The sequence below is a fragment of the Etheostoma spectabile genome, chromosome 2 (genome assembly GCF_008692095.1).
Source record: "Etheostoma spectabile isolate EspeVRDwgs_2016 chromosome 2, UIUC_Espe_1.0, whole genome shotgun sequence".
Lineage (NCBI taxonomy): Eukaryota > Metazoa > Chordata > Actinopteri > Perciformes > Percidae > Etheostoma > Etheostoma spectabile.
The window spans coordinates 14,255,460-14,272,282 of NC_045734.1; the positions used below are offsets into that span (position 1 = coordinate 14,255,460).

Below are 16,823 nucleotides of genomic sequence, written 5' to 3' on the forward strand. Positions count from 1 at the left end.
GAGTGGGGGCGCTATACACCCAGCCTTCACCACAGACAGCACTAAACGGGACCGGAGCTTGTGCCGAAAACTAAACCCAACCTGTTGTCAGACTAATTGAATAAAAAGTCGGGCCACTTGAGAGGTAATACAACCTGAGTATAACGCTCCTTTGGCATTCTATCCTGGCTGTTTTAGTCGTAGTTGTATATTTGGAAATATATTAATTCAGCATTTGTTAGGGTGTTAAAAAATCATCTGTGGGGGGCAAGTTGGTTAGTGAGAGAGGGAAGGGTTCAGGCGACGGTGCAGACCCTGTCTTCGCCTGTAAACTATTTTAGGCCTAGTCCGGAGCCCCGATGCGGTGATAGTTGAAAAAAGACCAGTAACAAGTAAATTGATGGATTTTTAAACTTCACAAAGTAGTTGCATTTGTTGAATACTTGAACCTGACAATGAGTATGGCTACTTTCAGACAGAGATGATAGGCTACTGCACTTCCTCTGGACTGTAGCTGGAGAGTGATGGGTACCTCAATAGTTGCGGCCTCAGGCTAGCAACAAAAAGGAGCTTTGCCCCAGGCTAACGTGCATAGGCACCGCTGTTCTAGCATATTCCTTCCCCCGCAAAAGGCTAGCCGCTACTACAGCTACGCCTACTAGCCTAAGCTACTCATCTTGCACTAATTGACATTGGCTTTGTTCGCATGAGACAGTAGACATTACACCGGCTGCTCTCGTTTGTTTAAAGTGGTTTTCTAACAACTAGCTAGCTAAGCGGTTCCAAATAGCTGTAAGGGTATCGGTATAGCAGTTTGAGCTTGTTTATTAAAGTGCTAGCGATACTATGTTTGAGAGAAATTACGGAAATACGGAGCTGATGATTTAGCTGGTTAATTTAGCATCAAGCTAATAATAGCACAATGCTGGTCTGATGTTGGCTTTCTGTCTGAAAAAGTATTTAGGGATTAGAATATCGCTAAATATACTGGTACGATGTTGTCAATTTTAGTGGACATAAATGATGTGGCAAATGGGGAAATTGTTCTTAAAAACGAGGTTTTGGTAAGGCGGTAGCTTGGTTGTGTGAACTTTTGTTTTTCTACCCATAGAGGCCAGTCGAAGACGTGTGGACCTATACCACCAAGCATGGAGTTCCCCAACAGCAGGAAAACCTGCGGGGGGAAGAACAAATCATTATATCCTCCGAGTGAAGGAGGATTACGGACAAAATACAGCAACGATGAGGTGGTCAAAACGGGTTGAAGGTAGTTGTTGTGTTTCTGCTGTCAGCAAGTACGCTATAAATTTTTTGCAAGTCCCAAACCTGCAGGTTGTTTTTTTGTACGGGCCCTTACACAATGACCAAACACTCCTTACTTTGGAAATACAGTATAAGAGACCCCTTTTCTAATATGGCTGGGTGTTTTCCAATACTCTGTCTTTTTGTTGAGATCGCAGGACTGGAAACAAAACAATCGTAGCATTTATCATGAGCAGAGTAGTACTATTTTTGGTAAAATTGAATTGTGACATGATACAGGGGATAATATTGTTAAAGCATTGAAGTCTCAAGTTTGTCAGCAAATTTATTTGTCCCCTTACAAAAAATGGAAAAAATGCGGATGAGCCCAAAATGTCAAACACAAAAAAGTTTATATTAATCTAGGGAAAGAATTATAGATTATATTTGCATTTCTTATCTCAAAGGAGGACTCAATTTACATGCTATATTTTTTTGGTACACAATTAGCACAGCCAGAAAAATACAGTGGTGACTCTTTTTAATGTTGATAACTGCCACGACTTTTAGCGCAACAAACCACCTACCTCAAGTCAGTTAGCTGTGCGCAACATTTCATTCATTGGATTAACTACAACACGGACCAATCTAATTACGTGTTCCCTAGCTCAGTTGTTCGACCTCTACCACTTTGCTGACGGGAAAATATGGCTCTGCTTTAGCTGCTAACTGCTCCACCCCTATTTGCTTCAACAACAGTGTCTGTCTAGTCGTTGCTGTGCAGTGTAGTGTAGAGTAGATTTTTTAGTAGCTCTTTCACGTAAAAAACGTGCGGCCCACTGCGGCCAAAGACGACATTTGTGGAGTGTAACCAAACAGTAGGAATTTTGCCTAACAGATAAACAATGAGCTTACATTGCTATTAACAGCTCTGGGAAGCTAATGGGGAGTGATGGATTTAGGTGACTATCTCTATGTAGGCCCATAACTCGAGTGCCCCCTTTCACATTGTTTCCACGTGATCCATTTTCAATACAAGCCAACGGTTACTTATTCATACACTTTTTTTCCTTATTATTAATATTGATCAACCATGGGGTTATCAAACGATACATGCTGATATCACCCCCACTCCACTTCCACCACACATTCAAACATTCAGCAATTTCAAAGGTTGTGTAATGGGTCTATAGAGGGATAACTGTTGTGCACTATGTCTTGAATCTTTAGATTTGTCTAGTGATTAGTAGTTTTCCCACTCGCTAATTACTGAAATGCTCCCCTGCGTACATCCTACTCACATTGCCCTATAGCAGTAGTATTGTGACCAACCAGAGCACACAACATTGGCACCTTGCAAGCCGGCTAAAACCTGTTGCTGAAGGGCAGGTGTCTGAATGCAAGCAGGTGCGTTTTACAGATCGCTCAAACCTCGCGCAGTATACTGATGAGCGTCGTGGGAAGGATGGACAATAATTGAATGTGAAATAGCACCTATGATGGGAAAAGATTTTAAGAGTTTTAGTGGCTGTTTACTGCGGACTTAGCCCAGTAAGTAGACAGCATATGGTAAGGTAATTAGTAACTTTCATCTACAGCAGCCACTATCATAGTCATTCTGTAGTTTGGTTCTAAAGCCCCGAGATTAATGCTGCTGCTGAGCTTAGCAGAGGCTTGCCGCTGAGCTACATAAGTTGCCTGAAGTTTAACTTGCTTGTTGTTCGTGCCCTGTTGATATCTTTAAAAGAACGTAGGGCCAGCATTTGTGTGGGTAGCGAGAGTGACAGTGACGAATCACTGTTCTTGCCTAGTGAGTACTTTCCCAAGCACACAATAAAATAAAAATCAAACTCTTTCAGAGTATTTGTAACTAGAGTGATTTCCTTGAAGAGTATTGCATCAGTCCTGGACAAGGAAATAGGTGACTTAGTCTTGACTTCTTTTAGGAGCAGAAATATTTAATTCATAAAAGCAAAGTTGGGTTTTGCTGCTGGTTCGGTCACTGAGCCAATTTAAAAATAAAAATACGCAGAGAAGTTTGTGTTTTACCATAGCAGCTGAACTTGCTAGTTCTAGGGAATCTCGCAAGACATAGGTAGTAATTTTAGAGCTGGCACTTTTTTTTCCCCCCCGGTGTCAACCCCGTGTATTAACATAACATTCCACCCTGCCCTTCATATGTTTACCCTTTCTTCAACGCGGGGTTTTTACCAGGCAGTGTTGCCTGTTACAACCCCCCTTCCACTTGCTCTGCCCGGACCGATACTGAACACTGGGCCAGCTTTTCTTTGTTTGTATTTTCTTTGTTGGCCCCTGAATTTTGTATATTTTTTTTTTTTTTCCTAGTGTCTTCGCTTTGCTGGTTGAAACTGCCTGTGGAAAAATCCTAGTTTGATACAGGATTAGGGTGTTGAAAACTGAGCGTAAAGCACCCTCATGTGACAACAAAACTCGTACCCTGTGGTTGTAGGACTCTTTTCCACAAAAATGTGCCTGTGAAATTACGGGCGGCAACCCTGTGGACGACTGCCCCCCGGTCATTTCACCAAACCACATCACCCCATAATTGTTCCGACCACCCCTCCATCAGCCCCCGTGTAGCACCAGTACCCCCGGGTTGTGCGTACGTCACTACTTTGACACAGTACCTATAGTGATTCCTCTTTCAAACCCCAACTGGCGACCAGGTGCTTGCGAGACGAGTACGATCGAGGAGGGTTCCAACCCCCCATTCAAACACTGCAGTCGATCTGGGTATAACCCTGATTGAGACATTGGTGTGAAAGGTTTTATTCGATAGCATGCCGACATTCCGGAAACAAAAGAGGCAGGACATGACCCACAGCGTTGGCGTCTGGGTACGTGTCGTTTTGCCATGGGTGGAGGGCTCTTTTACTACGGCCGTTGAGGTTGATTCGGTGCTGTCCTTCCTCTGTACGTGCCTAATGAGCGAAACAACGCTGTCCTCCCCCAATCCGCCTTCTTGGTACCTTTATGTGTTTTTTATGTACAGATTGGCATTTTTGTGGAATAACGGGACAATGTATGTTTTATTAACGTTGCATTAATCATGGTAATTGGTTTGTCTGTCCAGAGAACAGGCTGCTGTTTTCAGTTTTTTATAGCTGATGTTGTTAGAGGTCCTTGTGGGGAACCTATTGTTTACTGTTTACATCTACTTTACACACTTCAGTTTCTGCAGCTAGCTCAGGGAAGTAGACTGTATGACAATAGGTAGTTACAGCCCTGAGATATAAACAAAAAAAAAACCTCGCTACCATTATGCTTGTTTGGTACCCACGTTTCGCTTTTCTCCGCCATTGTACCGTGTGTCCCCCACCACCAGCATACACTAATACAATCCGGAGTACCCACTCGATAGTGAGTAGCTGAGAAAGTCCCTAAATTGAAAATCATCTAATATAGAGATGTTTTCAGGCATTGAACCCCCTAAAGTAAGAACTCTTCACGTTCCAAAAAATAGGCTCTTATCATTTTAAAACACGACACAAATAGCCTTACTCGAGTCTCTACCCAGGTTCCTTCTTTATTTTGCCCCCATAGTTTTTCTCCAAATTAAAACCTTGCCCTCCCTTACTACCGATCTTCTATACCCGCTAGTTTCCACCGTGTGATTTTTTCCCTCCCTATTGATCTTCTTTCTCCCCCATCCGCCTTACACAATCGTCCTACCCATCTCCTACCCCCCTTCCACTCCCCCACTCTCCAAAAAAACCTTTCATAATCTTCCCTTCCAGTTCCTTTCGTCAAGTCATACTTCTTCCCCCCTAACCGTGACAACAAGTTACTCCTCTTGCCTCTTTGACATCTCGCTTTTTCCCCCCCATCTATTGTGTGCCTGCCTTTTTGTGTTTTGGTTTTTCGTTATCTTCTTCCCTCTCTCTCCCCTTGGGTTTTTTCTCTTTTCTACATGTCTTACCCCTTGCCCTCGTGTTTTGCCATTTGATCCCTGTCGTTCTACCTTATTTACAGGGTTTAAACAACCAATTAGCCGGGGCTGTGTACATCGTTCCCCCCATTTGACGATCTTCACGTTTTCCCCGCTCGAACCCCCTCCAAGCCACAAGCACCGGTTTCTGCCCCTCCCCCCTCCTACACACCGTCTCGCTTTTTTTTTTTTTCCCCCCACACAATAAAAGGATATCCTTCACCCCCCTCACCACCCTACCTCAGATCCCCCCCTTCCCCCCCCTCCCCCCAGCATCCCCCTTCCCTCTCTTTTGAGTTACAAATTTGCCTTTCCCAACCCTAGTTTTTCACACCCTTGTTCCACCCCCCCCCCCCCCCTTTACCCCAGCATGAGTTTTTTCCCCCCCCCGTTTCGTTTCCCTCCCTCCTCAATCAACCCCCCCACCCCCTGCCACCTCCCCCACCCCCCCCACCCCCCCTTCCTCCTTCCCCTGTGTTTCCCCACCATTTCTCTCCTCTTCCTTCCCCGCTCGCCTGCCCTCCCCCAAAAACCCCCCGCTCCACCCCCCCCTACCCCCAACAATCCAAAACCCTTAGACTTTCCCCCCCCCCCCCCCCCCCAATTCTCCTACATATTTTCCCTTCTCTTTTTCTAGCTCCCCCCCCCCCTTTCTCTGTTCCCTCCCCCCCCCACCCCCCCCCCCCCCCCCCCCCCCCCCCCCCCCCCCCCCCCCCTTTTTCCCCCCCCCCCCCCCCCCCCCCCACCCCCCCCCCCCCCCCCCCCCCCCCCCCCCCCCCCCCCCCCCCCCCCCCCCCCACCCCCCCCACCCCCCCCCCCCCCCCCCCCACCACCCACCCCCCCAACCCCCCCGTCGCCCTGATGCCTCTCTTTCCATTGTCCCCCCCACCCCCACCCCCCCCCCCCAACCCCCCCCACCACCCCCCACCCCCCCCCCCCCAACACCACCCCCCCCCCCCCCGCCCCCCCCCAACCACCCACAAACCCACCTCCCACGCTCCCTCTCCCCTCCCCCCCCCCACACCCCCCCCAGCCACCCCCCCCCCACCCCCCCATCCTCCCCCCCCCCCCCCCCCCCCCCCGAGACCGCCCTGCAGTTATCCACTCTTCTTCTTCTTCTCCACCACACCCCAATTCGAGAAGATGTAAGCCCCTCACACGTTTTGTTTGGTTTTTCCTTCTTCTGTCTCATGAGAAGAGAGAGCTTTTCTCGCTCTGCTATCAGAGACTACCTTGTTCTAAAAGATTTCGTACATAGCGATCTAGCTGTTACTGTGTCATGCCAACTCAGTCCTCACGATCCACTTCATCAAATCGGCCAGAAGAGCACACTTGTGCACAGGAACAGTAGGTGTAGGGTTTATGAGGTACATCAAGTCCACGCGCTTAATCAGAGAGTGTTTTGTAGAGATGAAAGTGTCGACCACAAAACTTTAGTTGCTTTTGGACAACTGTGACATCAGGAAATACAATACAAGCCAATTTGAAAATGGCTGGTCAGTGAGTTTGAGAAGGTCACCAAAACTCTGAAAGCAATAATATATACTTGTAAGAAAGAAATTAACAACTATGGAAAGTATCACAGCAATAATTTATCCCCTGTGCGTTGAACAATCTAAGTAGAACAGCTCTCCAGGTAAACAAAACGATGCCCCGGGAATGTGTGCTAGCCATATGATTTGCTAAACGAGTTGAATTTCCGAGATGATGATCACTCTGCATTTCTACAAAATTTAAAAAGGCTTTACTTTTTGAATTTTTTTTTTTTGCCTAAGCCTACTGCACGACTTACTCACAGTGTGTCACATGAATTGAATGGGAGACCGGTGGTTTTTCATGCAGGCTTATGAACGAACACAGCCGAAGGATTCAATACCCCGGCTAACCTGTTTGAATGATAGAAGGGGCTCAAAAGGGAGGTTTTTCACTCCCTGGGGAATGGGTTATCTATTTAGAGTTATTTAGAGCTGTTTCCAATACATTAAAGGGTTAAATTGTGGCTTTATTTCAGTAAAATATTAGGCAGAAATAGCACAGCGGTTTCGGTGTCTCAGACTTACATCAGCAGACCTTTAAAAACAGTGCACATATATTTCAGACTAGAGCCAATGTTCTGTCCAAAATAAAACAACAATAAATTTAAGGGCAGAGACGCACACCTACTCGTCCACCACTGGGTAAAGAGCTTTCACGGCTGGGTTGTGAATGTGTTTCAGTTGAGAATGTGGAAGGGTAGGAGTGAGTGTGGTGGCTTGCAGTCTGCGGAGCTGTTGGGCATCCCCGCCCTTCTGACTGCCTAGCTGTATAGTGAGCTCATTGCTCTGCTTCGCTTTTTTCATAATATACTCACACTCACTCATCACTCTCATAGAGGAAGTGATAGTTTAAAGCATGGTGTCCTAGCATCCAGAAACGACTGTGATGTTTGATATAATGGTGTGCATACAACCTCATGAGACAGTTGTGTTCATGTAGACTAGAAAAACTATTTATTCCTCGTTATTTTAATCTTCAGCCTATTGTTGGGTAGGTTTGTAAACTCAATGGGCAAGGAAATTAAAAGTCAACCCAATAAACACTGGGAAACTGTCATTTTCAACAGAATAAATGCATTAGATTTAAGCTGGTAATTTATTTTTATTTGGTGATTTAACTCTAAAAAGCCACAAATCGTCCAACTCTAGCGAGGGGATTGTTCTTACCCTGCAGTCCCTACTTTTAAAGAGCAAGCACTTGAGAATATCTAAACTCATCAATGTCATGTCATTCAATTCTCTTTAATGATAAAGGGTCACGTGTGTGCTGAAGCTACATTGTTGTTGCTCTCATTTTGATTGTCTGGTGCGCAAATACTGTGTGGTTGAGTCACACTGCTCTCATCTACAAAAACTAAATAAAGCTGTTTCCAGCAAACAAGCTCTGACAGGCCAAGTAACTGAGACGGAGTATAAGGTGCCTGGATAATGCGTAAAGTGTTAATATATGCTCATTTGGTTCATAATTGTATTAATGTATATCAGAAAAGGTTTCATTTTCAAAAAACACAGCATTTAGTTGTACTACACATTGCTGCAGGCTCCTTCTTTCACCCTATTGTGTAGAGCTCTCTGTTTTAGTTACAGAGTGAGGCATCTTACTTCTATTCTATCTTTGTTGGGAGCGCACATGTGCAGTACCTAGGTCCGCACTACAAGCCAGTCAGAAGCAGAGTTAGAGGGAGTTCCAGCTAGCAGCGAGCCTAGGCGAGCATTTATGCGTGTTGCAATGTCATGCACGTTTGTCACGGAAGTAAGGCTGGACTGCAATAGAGCTGTTGGAGCCGTTTGTGAACAGTTTTTTTCTGTTGGAGATGCTGAGATCCCTTTGGGGTGGACTTTGGGCTTTTTCACTTTGTAAACCTAACATGCACTAAAAAGCACTTTATGAGCACTAAGATTCTCTACTTGCCACAACTTCCTTGGTGATCCTTAAGGCACTGACACAAAAGGTGGCCGTCGGTCCTAGTTGGGCGTCTGTGAGCAACCGTTGTGCTAGTTTGTGTGGGTGTGTCCCGCTCTGCAAAATGGTCTCAGGAAGGAACTTGTTTTGCTGGAACGTTTGCACCCCGCAAAAGAAAATGCCACATCCAATATTAAATGAAGAACTGTTCCACCCAATACAGAAAGTGTGCGGTTTTAAATGTGGCTGGATACATTGTTAAACGTAATTTGTTTTAACAGTGTATGACTGTGTACTTTGTCAACAGAAAATCTCCCCAATTGGTCCCAAGATGTCCCATTTATATTATTAAAACATATTTTAAAAAATATTCTTTGTAAACCTTTAAAATCATTCTCCAAAGAAACAAGCAGGCCTACCTGTTGAACAATCCAGATTTTCTTCAAAATTTGCCGTTTTAGCACGTAGCTTGCTAGCCCAAAGTTTGTTGTTTCCCAAAGCAAACTAGTTCAGGACGCAACACACAGCGGACATCCAGTGAGCTTTAGGCAATTATCTGGAAATGTAATTCCGTTGATCCAGACTAGTTATGCTGACGGAGGGGATTGCGTAATGAAAGAATAGAGAGAAAATGGCGAGGGGCAGAGACAGGCCAGAGACACACGACAAAGTAAATGTAAGTAAAGTAAATGTAAAGTAAATGTGTAAAGTGTAAAGTGTAAAGTTTAGGATCATTTCAAGCTGAACAAAGCAAAATCTATGCATTGAGTGTAAAACAACACTAGTTACACACAATAACACACCGTAATGCTCAGCAGAAAACATCCAGTCTAAGGTTATACACTTAGTCCATGGAGTGTCCCAACACAGGTTATCATTTAACGTAAAATCAAATGATTGCTAGTTGAGATGAGAACTCAATCAGGGGTCCCCGGTTTCGCGTCACCGGGGTGGACCAACGGATAAGGGACTCACACACTGCTGGGACACAGAAATGACCTAGCTGGTGGGTGTTCATTTTAAGAGAACTGATGTTTTGGGGCGCTGGATTTGATGTGAACTGAAATACCGACGTTGGCCTCTGCTGAAATCACTCAGGCTACTACTGTTTTGTGCTAAGAGATTATATAAATAAGTTATTTACTTACAATAATGAAACCCAGCAATATTGCCTATATCAAAATGATTTGCAGGGGTGCCCACTTAAAAGCGCTGCTGTGAAATGTTAGTATTTAATGCTGGAGACGAAAAAGGCTGTCCAAATCTTCTGCCGCAGCAGCTCCATAGATCCTCACTCCATGAATGATATTGTCTAGATCAGTGGCTTATCAAACCTTTTCAGGTCAAGGACCCCTTAACGACACAAAGAGACCACTGAGCTCCATTTGATGAAGATGTTGTCCCCGGCTCTTGCATCGGATAGGATTTTTGCTTTTGGAGGTTTCATTACAGAAAGTGTATGAAACCCATGACCAATATAGTCACACATTCTGTCATTGTGATGACATTATAGTGAAATAAATGATTTCCCTTTTTTGCTGGGAACCTCCTCAAGGACCCCTAGGGGCCCCCCGTACCCCACTTTGAGACTACTGGTTTCTGGATTACACAAGACAAAGAAAACAAAAGCTGTAAGCAGCAGTCCATATGTTCTTATTGCACCAACTGTCAAACTTTCAATGCTTTACTTGTTTATTTGGGATGTGCCCAGGATGGTTCCCTTCTCAACCTGCTCCACCCTTGTCGTCCTGTTTCACAGATGGTGGTGAAAACCTACATGGACATGGACCAAGACTTGAAGAGGAGAAGCAGCAGTATCTTGGCCTGGCGCTCCACTTGCTTCAGAATTCTTCCTCAGGAACCCAATAAAGTGTAAGGCTACTGGTGGCCTGTGCCTGGCGGACATCTTCAGGATCTATGCTCCCGAGGCCCCTACACCTCCCACGACAAACTCAAGGTTAGGACATGACCCTTGGTACTGTAATATCCTCTCTCAAGGGATAGTTTTAAAAGCAGTCCAAGCGTTTCAGATTTGCTCATAACACTAGTTACTAGTTAAATGATTGTCTGTACATGTAGATTTATGAGCTGTAGCTGACTAGTCTGGATCAACAAAAGTACATTGCCAGGATAGCGGACAAGCTGGATGTTTGGTTTTGCCTCTCCCCTGCTGTCTGTGTGACAAAAATCAGTCGCTACGGTAAACAAAAAGAACAACTTCCGAGCTAGCATGCCAATGTTACTTGCTGAAAATTGCAAGTTTTGACCAAGAATTTATCACGCAATCTGCTGTTTTTTCTCTCCAAATGATTGTAAAGATTTCAAAGAGTACGTTTACGGCATTAACTATCTAGCTTGGACGTTTGGCAGGGATTGAATACTTTGGTATGCAGGGGATGTGTGTGGTGCAATTCCTTTTTTTGAGAGGTGCACATCAGGATACTGTATAGGGTACGACGTAGAGACCGTATCTCCATGTATCTACGCCATCAATTTAACACAAGACTATAAATTGGGCTTACGGTCTGGCAATGTGAGACTATTAACTAAACAAAACATGAGCAAAATAAAATGAATGACAATTCTATTCAAAAACTAGAATTATAATTAATATACTATATTTAGAAAGATAATCTGACTGCCTCTAAGTCATTAAGTCTTAGGTTCATTCAGACTAATCCTTTGGCAAGCCAATGAAAAAAAGTGCTATAAACTGGTGTTATTGTGAATTTAAAATTTGCAGCAGGATAACCACATCAAAGGCCATCTAGATCTAACAATTTTCCTTCAAAAACCAGGGAACATCACTGTGAGATTTTACCTAAGGGGGAATGTTTGCTCACATTTCAAACCATCATAATGAATTGTCATTGCTTTTTCTAATAAATCTGCTGTTTTGGGGGTCTTTCCAGAATTGTTTTTTTGAGCATCTCCATTACTAACATAAAAAAGTGTTTTCCTGTCTTGTCTGTAGGACATCTTTGTTCATCACCAGACAGTAAAGGGACTGGAAGACACAAAGAGCCCTCAGTTCAACAGATACTTTTACCTGCTGGAGGTAATGTGCGCTATGTGGTAGAAATCACAAGAGGCTAAACTTGTGTTTGTTAGTTGTGTTTCAAGGGACAATACAACATACTGCTGATGAAAGAGTAACTTTTGTTTTTAATGTGTTTTCTCTAGAACCTTGCGGGGTGAAGTCATACAACATATGCTTTGAACTGGAGGACTGCAATGAGATCTCATACAGCTTTTCAAAACACTCTTCTCGGTCATCAAGTAAGGCCCCTGTTTCCTGCAGTTTCCTTTTGTGCAGATCTTATAACTGAACATTGTTTTTTTCTAAAATTTAGTATTATTGTTTATCAGACCCTTTTCATACTCCAACATTGTCATACATGTATGTACTGTATGTATGTATTTAATATGTACTTGATCTGTCTAGTAAGCTACATCTTGACTCCCTTTTAGCATGTTCATTACCTAGTGCTCGGTGGCAGTAGCTCAGTCAGTAGGGAGTTTGGTTGGGAACCGGAGCGTTTGCTGGGACGGACAAAAGTACGGAGTGTGGTTTGGTAGCTGGAGAGATGCCACTTCACCTCCTGGGCACTGCCAGGTGCTTTTGAGCAAGGCACAGTACCCCCTCAACCGCTCAGGGTGCTGGTCCACCACTCTGACATCTCTCCATTTGTGCTTTTTTTCTTTCTTTCTTTTTTAAATCTATTTTTGTTTAGTTTTACTTTCAGTTCATCTCTTCCTCCACAGTAACAGCCATAACCAGAAGGTGCAGATGCCATGATAGACCTGATGAGCTCTATCATCATGGAGGGGGACGGAGTCACACAGGAACTTCTGGATACCATCCTCATAACCTCATTCCTGCACACAAGGTAGGACACACATATATACACCACACACACGTACATAATCTAGTTATGTCATTATTTGTATTTATTTATTTTATCTTTAGATTAATTATGCAACTGTGTTGTATTTTCTTATTTTATTTAAAAAAAAAGTGGATATTTATTTTGAATATTAAATAATCTATGAAAAACAGGCATAACTCTGGATTAAATAGATTAAAAATAATCATTTGCAGCACAAACATACTGGATTAACAAAACCTATTCTGATCTGTGCCTAAAACAAGAGCACCCATATTACAAAATTATGTAAATATTTAGAACAGCTTTTTTATTATTGATTAAAGTCTGTTTTAAAAATTGACAACAGTGATCCTAAAAATAAGATAAGCTTTATAAGTCTCACGCGGGAACGTTTGCTGGTTACAGCAGCAAAGAGGATAGTGCAATAACAAAAAGCATTTATTATATACACTACCCAAACAATTGTGTTTTCCTGAAAAGTCACACTATTCACACACAAGTTGTGAAATGAATAGAAAATAGAGTCAAGACATTGACAAGGTTAGAAATAATGATTTGATTTGAAATAAGATTTTTTTTACATCAAACTTTGCTTTCGTCAAAGAATCCTCCATTCAGCAACAGACCAGCATGCAGACCTTGGCATTCTAGCTGTTAATTTGTTGAGGTAATCTGGAGAAATGCACCCCAGCTTCCAGAAGCAGCTCCCACAAGTTGGATTGGTGGAGGGCACTTCTTGCGTACCATACGGTCAAGCTGCTCCCACAACAGCTCAATGGGGTTCAGATCTGGGACTGCGCTGGCCACTCCATTACCGATAGAATTCCAGCTGCCTGTTCTGCTCTAAATAGTTCTTGCACAGGTGTGTGGAGGTGTTTTTAGGTCATTGTCCTGTTGTTGGAAATTGGCTCCACATCAAGGCTGTCCCACTGGTAGGCATGGCGTTGCAAAAGGAGTGATGACCTTTTATTCAGAATCCCTTACCTTACAATTCACCACCTTACCGCCCAAAGCACACCCCAGACCATATATTACCTCCATGCTAACAGCTATCAGCGCCATGCCACGTTCTCAGTCTTCAATTGTTCTCTTTCACCACGAACCTTTCCTTTTTGTACCTCCCACCCACGAAACACCACCCTCCCACCATGTGACTGCGTATCCGTTCACACTACAAAACGTTTTTTCCAGTCATTCCATCTGTCCCATATGTCTGTGTTCTTTTGCCCTCTTAATCTTTTCTTTATTGGCCAGTTCAGATATGGCTTTTCTTGCCACTCTGCCCTGAAGCCAGAATCCCGCAGCCGCCTCTTCACTGTAGATGTTGACACTGGGTTTTGCGGGTACTATTTAATGAATGCAGAGATGCAGTTGGGGACCTGTGAGGCGTCTGTTTCTCAAAATAGAGACTTAATGTACTATCTTCTCCTCAGTTGGGCAACGCGGCTCCCACTTCTTTTCACTCGGTTAGAGCTGTTTGTGCGTCTTCTGAAGGGATTAGTACACACCGTTGTAGGAAATCTTCAATTTCTTAGCCATGTCTCGCATGGAATAGCCTTCATTTCAGGACAGAATAGACTGGCGAGTTTCAGATGAAAGTTTCTTTTCTGGCCATTTTGAGCGTTTAATTGACCCCACAAATGTGATGTCCAGAAACTCAATCTGCTCAAAGGAAGGTCAGTTTGTACGTCTGTAACGACCTAAACTGTTTTCAGATGTGTGACATGATTGCACAGGGTTTTCATCATCAATTAGCCTTCTGAGCCAATGAGCAAACACATTGTAACCATCGAACACTGGAGTGATAGTTGCTGGAAATAGGCCTCTATACACCTATGTAGATATTGCACCAAAAACCAGACATTTGCAGCTAGAATAGCATTTACCAATTATCAAGTTATGAGGATTTTCAAAGTTAAGACTAGTTTAAAGTTATCTTCATTGAAAAGTACAGTGCTTTTTTCTTCAAAAATAAGGACATTTCGATGTGACCCAAACTTTGAACGGTAGTGTACTATTATTTTGCACAGTTTAGAATACAAGCCTTGCTTTTTCTCAACAACTGTCAGCTGACATCAAATGGAGAAGCTTGAAGTTCTGTGTATTAGTGAATATTTGATGTTCATTGTCAATTAAACTAAATAATCAGTGTTTTACTTTCCTTGGAACAGAATCTGAACAAGCAAGCGTACGATCTTGCCAAGACTCTGCTGAAGAGGACCGTCCAGACCATTGAGACATGCATGTAACGTGAGTAGCAGCTCAATTATTCATTTTGGTTTTTTTTTTTTTTTTTTTTTTTTTTTTTGTCTTAGACTTGTCTAAGAAGCTGTTGTGTATGTATACATACATAAGACATCTTATTGTTCTCACAGTGTTTTTTTTCCTTCCTCAGTTCTTTAATCAGGTTTTAGTGATGGGCAAGTCATCAGTCAGTGACCTATCAGAGCACGTATTTGACCTCATCCAGGAACTGTTTGCTATCGACCCTATGCTGCTTACCTCTGTCATGCCACAGCTGGAATTTAAACTTAAGGTGAACGCAACACACAGTCAAAATTTTAACCAAACATCTCACCTCAGATCATAGAGGACTAGTTCTCTTGATGCTTTGCTCAAAACATTGACATTGATCAAACTATAGACTGTCAACTTTATATGAGGGATGTAACTTTGTAGTGTCATTGTTGAATCACTTGTAGGACAGTATTAATGGGTAACGGCCAGATTTTAAAGCTTGTTTCACCTTGAGTCGGCTTAACCTCTCAGTAGTGTAAGATGATGCACATTGTCAGTTGTGTTATATTGGTGATTGACGACCAAGGACCCTCGTGCTTTTCAACAGCCGATGCAGGAAAATACAAATAAGTTTATTTTTTAAGAGTGGTCTTTAAGGCAAAGTTTAAGGTAAATAATTGGATAATTGTGCAAGTAAAGCACAAGATGGGGATGGTTGACAGTTTGTCGTACTTATTTGTATTAAGAGAGAGCTAGTCTATGTCCACGATGATCCACTTCCGGGATTGCTCCGTTGCCACCAGAAATTCCGCCAGATTTCACTCTTTTTGGCCGTATATCCAGTACCGTCCGTTTTCTTTGTGTTGGAATTCTAAACTCCGGTGGAATCATGAGGACAATGTTTAACTGCTTCTCAGATCTCTGCATGGTATATTGAGACAGCTAGCTAGACTATCTGTCAAATCTGAGTTTTTCCTGCACGACTAAAACAATTTTTGAAAGTACACGTTCAACCAAAAGTTTATTCGCGAGGCTTTTTTGCAATGGCCCAGTCTGATCCAGTTCTTAGCGACACCCATGACGAATGTGATTGATTTCAAGAAATGCCAATAAACCAGACCAGGTTTTTGTAGTTTCAGTATATATGAGTAGGAGATCAGGGAAGGAGTAAAATTATAATTATTTTTTGGAGAAAAATGCAGCTTGTGTTTTACATGTTTTTCTTGTGTTTGTAGAGCAATGACGGAGAGGAGCGTCTAGCTGTTGTACGGTTGCTAGCTAAGTTGTTTGGGGCCAAAGACTCAGAGCTGGCCTCACAGAACAGACCGTTGTGGCAGTGCTTCTTAGGACGGTGAGTTACGTGAACACTATGCAGACGTACTTGCACAAAGGGAGGTTTAAGCTGATCCTGTTCAACCAGGAAAAGTGATGTATTTGTTATAGTGTACTAAAGATATATAAAATGTTGTTAGTTTTGTATAACATATTTTTTTCTCCAGGTTCAATGACATCCACGTTCCAGTCAGGCTAGAGTGTGTAAAGTTTGCCAGCCACTGCCTCATGAACCACCCAGACCTGGCCAGAGACCTAACTGGTGTGTTTGTTTTTTGACTCGATGTGTCTTCTTCATTCTTCTCTCTTCTAATAGAGTAATTTCTTTAAAATTATACTCTGAACAAAAAGTGGTTACATTCCTTTCTCCTTATTATCCAATCAGAGTATTTGAAGGTGCGCTCCCATGACCCAGAGGAAGCCATCCGTCATGATGTCATCGTCACCATTATAAACGCCGGGAAGAAAGACCTTAACTTGGTCAATGACCAACTTTTGGGCTTTGTACGGGAAAGGACCTTAGACAAGAGGGTGAGACAAATATGCAGTCTGATGTGGGTAGTAGTAGTAGTAACAGGTGGATATAGTGATTTTACTTTCAAATCCAAGCTGTCTGTCATCGGGGCTTAAAGTACTCTGCTGTGGTGCCGGATTTCCGGCGAATGACTATATTAGAAAAATATTATTAATTTATTAAAAGGTCCACATGGGATTTGTTTTTGATGCACTAACCAATCATTCACTGCGCCTTCAAT

The 16,823-nt window shown here is 43.1% G+C and overlaps 1 protein-coding gene across 7 annotated transcripts in view; it reads left to right on the plus strand.

Moving 5' to 3' along the window:
- The window catches only part of pds5a (PDS5 cohesin associated factor A), a 55,466-nt gene that overhangs the window by 27,239 nt on the left and 11,404 nt on the right, over nt 1-16,823 (plus strand). For 6 of the 7 annotated variants that reach the window (XM_032537649.1, XM_032537658.1, XM_032537667.1 and 3 more), the window contains 4 exons: nt 14,894-15,034; nt 15,972-16,087; nt 16,236-16,330; nt 16,454-16,599. In XM_032537649.1, coding sequence (XP_032393540.1) covers nt 14,894-15,034; nt 15,972-16,087; nt 16,236-16,330; nt 16,454-16,599 — 498 coding nt within the window. Of the gene's footprint in view, nt 1-12,373; nt 12,499-14,669; nt 14,749-14,893; nt 15,035-15,971; nt 16,088-16,235; nt 16,331-16,453; nt 16,600-16,823 lie in introns of those variants that run through there. The other variant, XM_032537696.1, reaches the window with a different exon arrangement.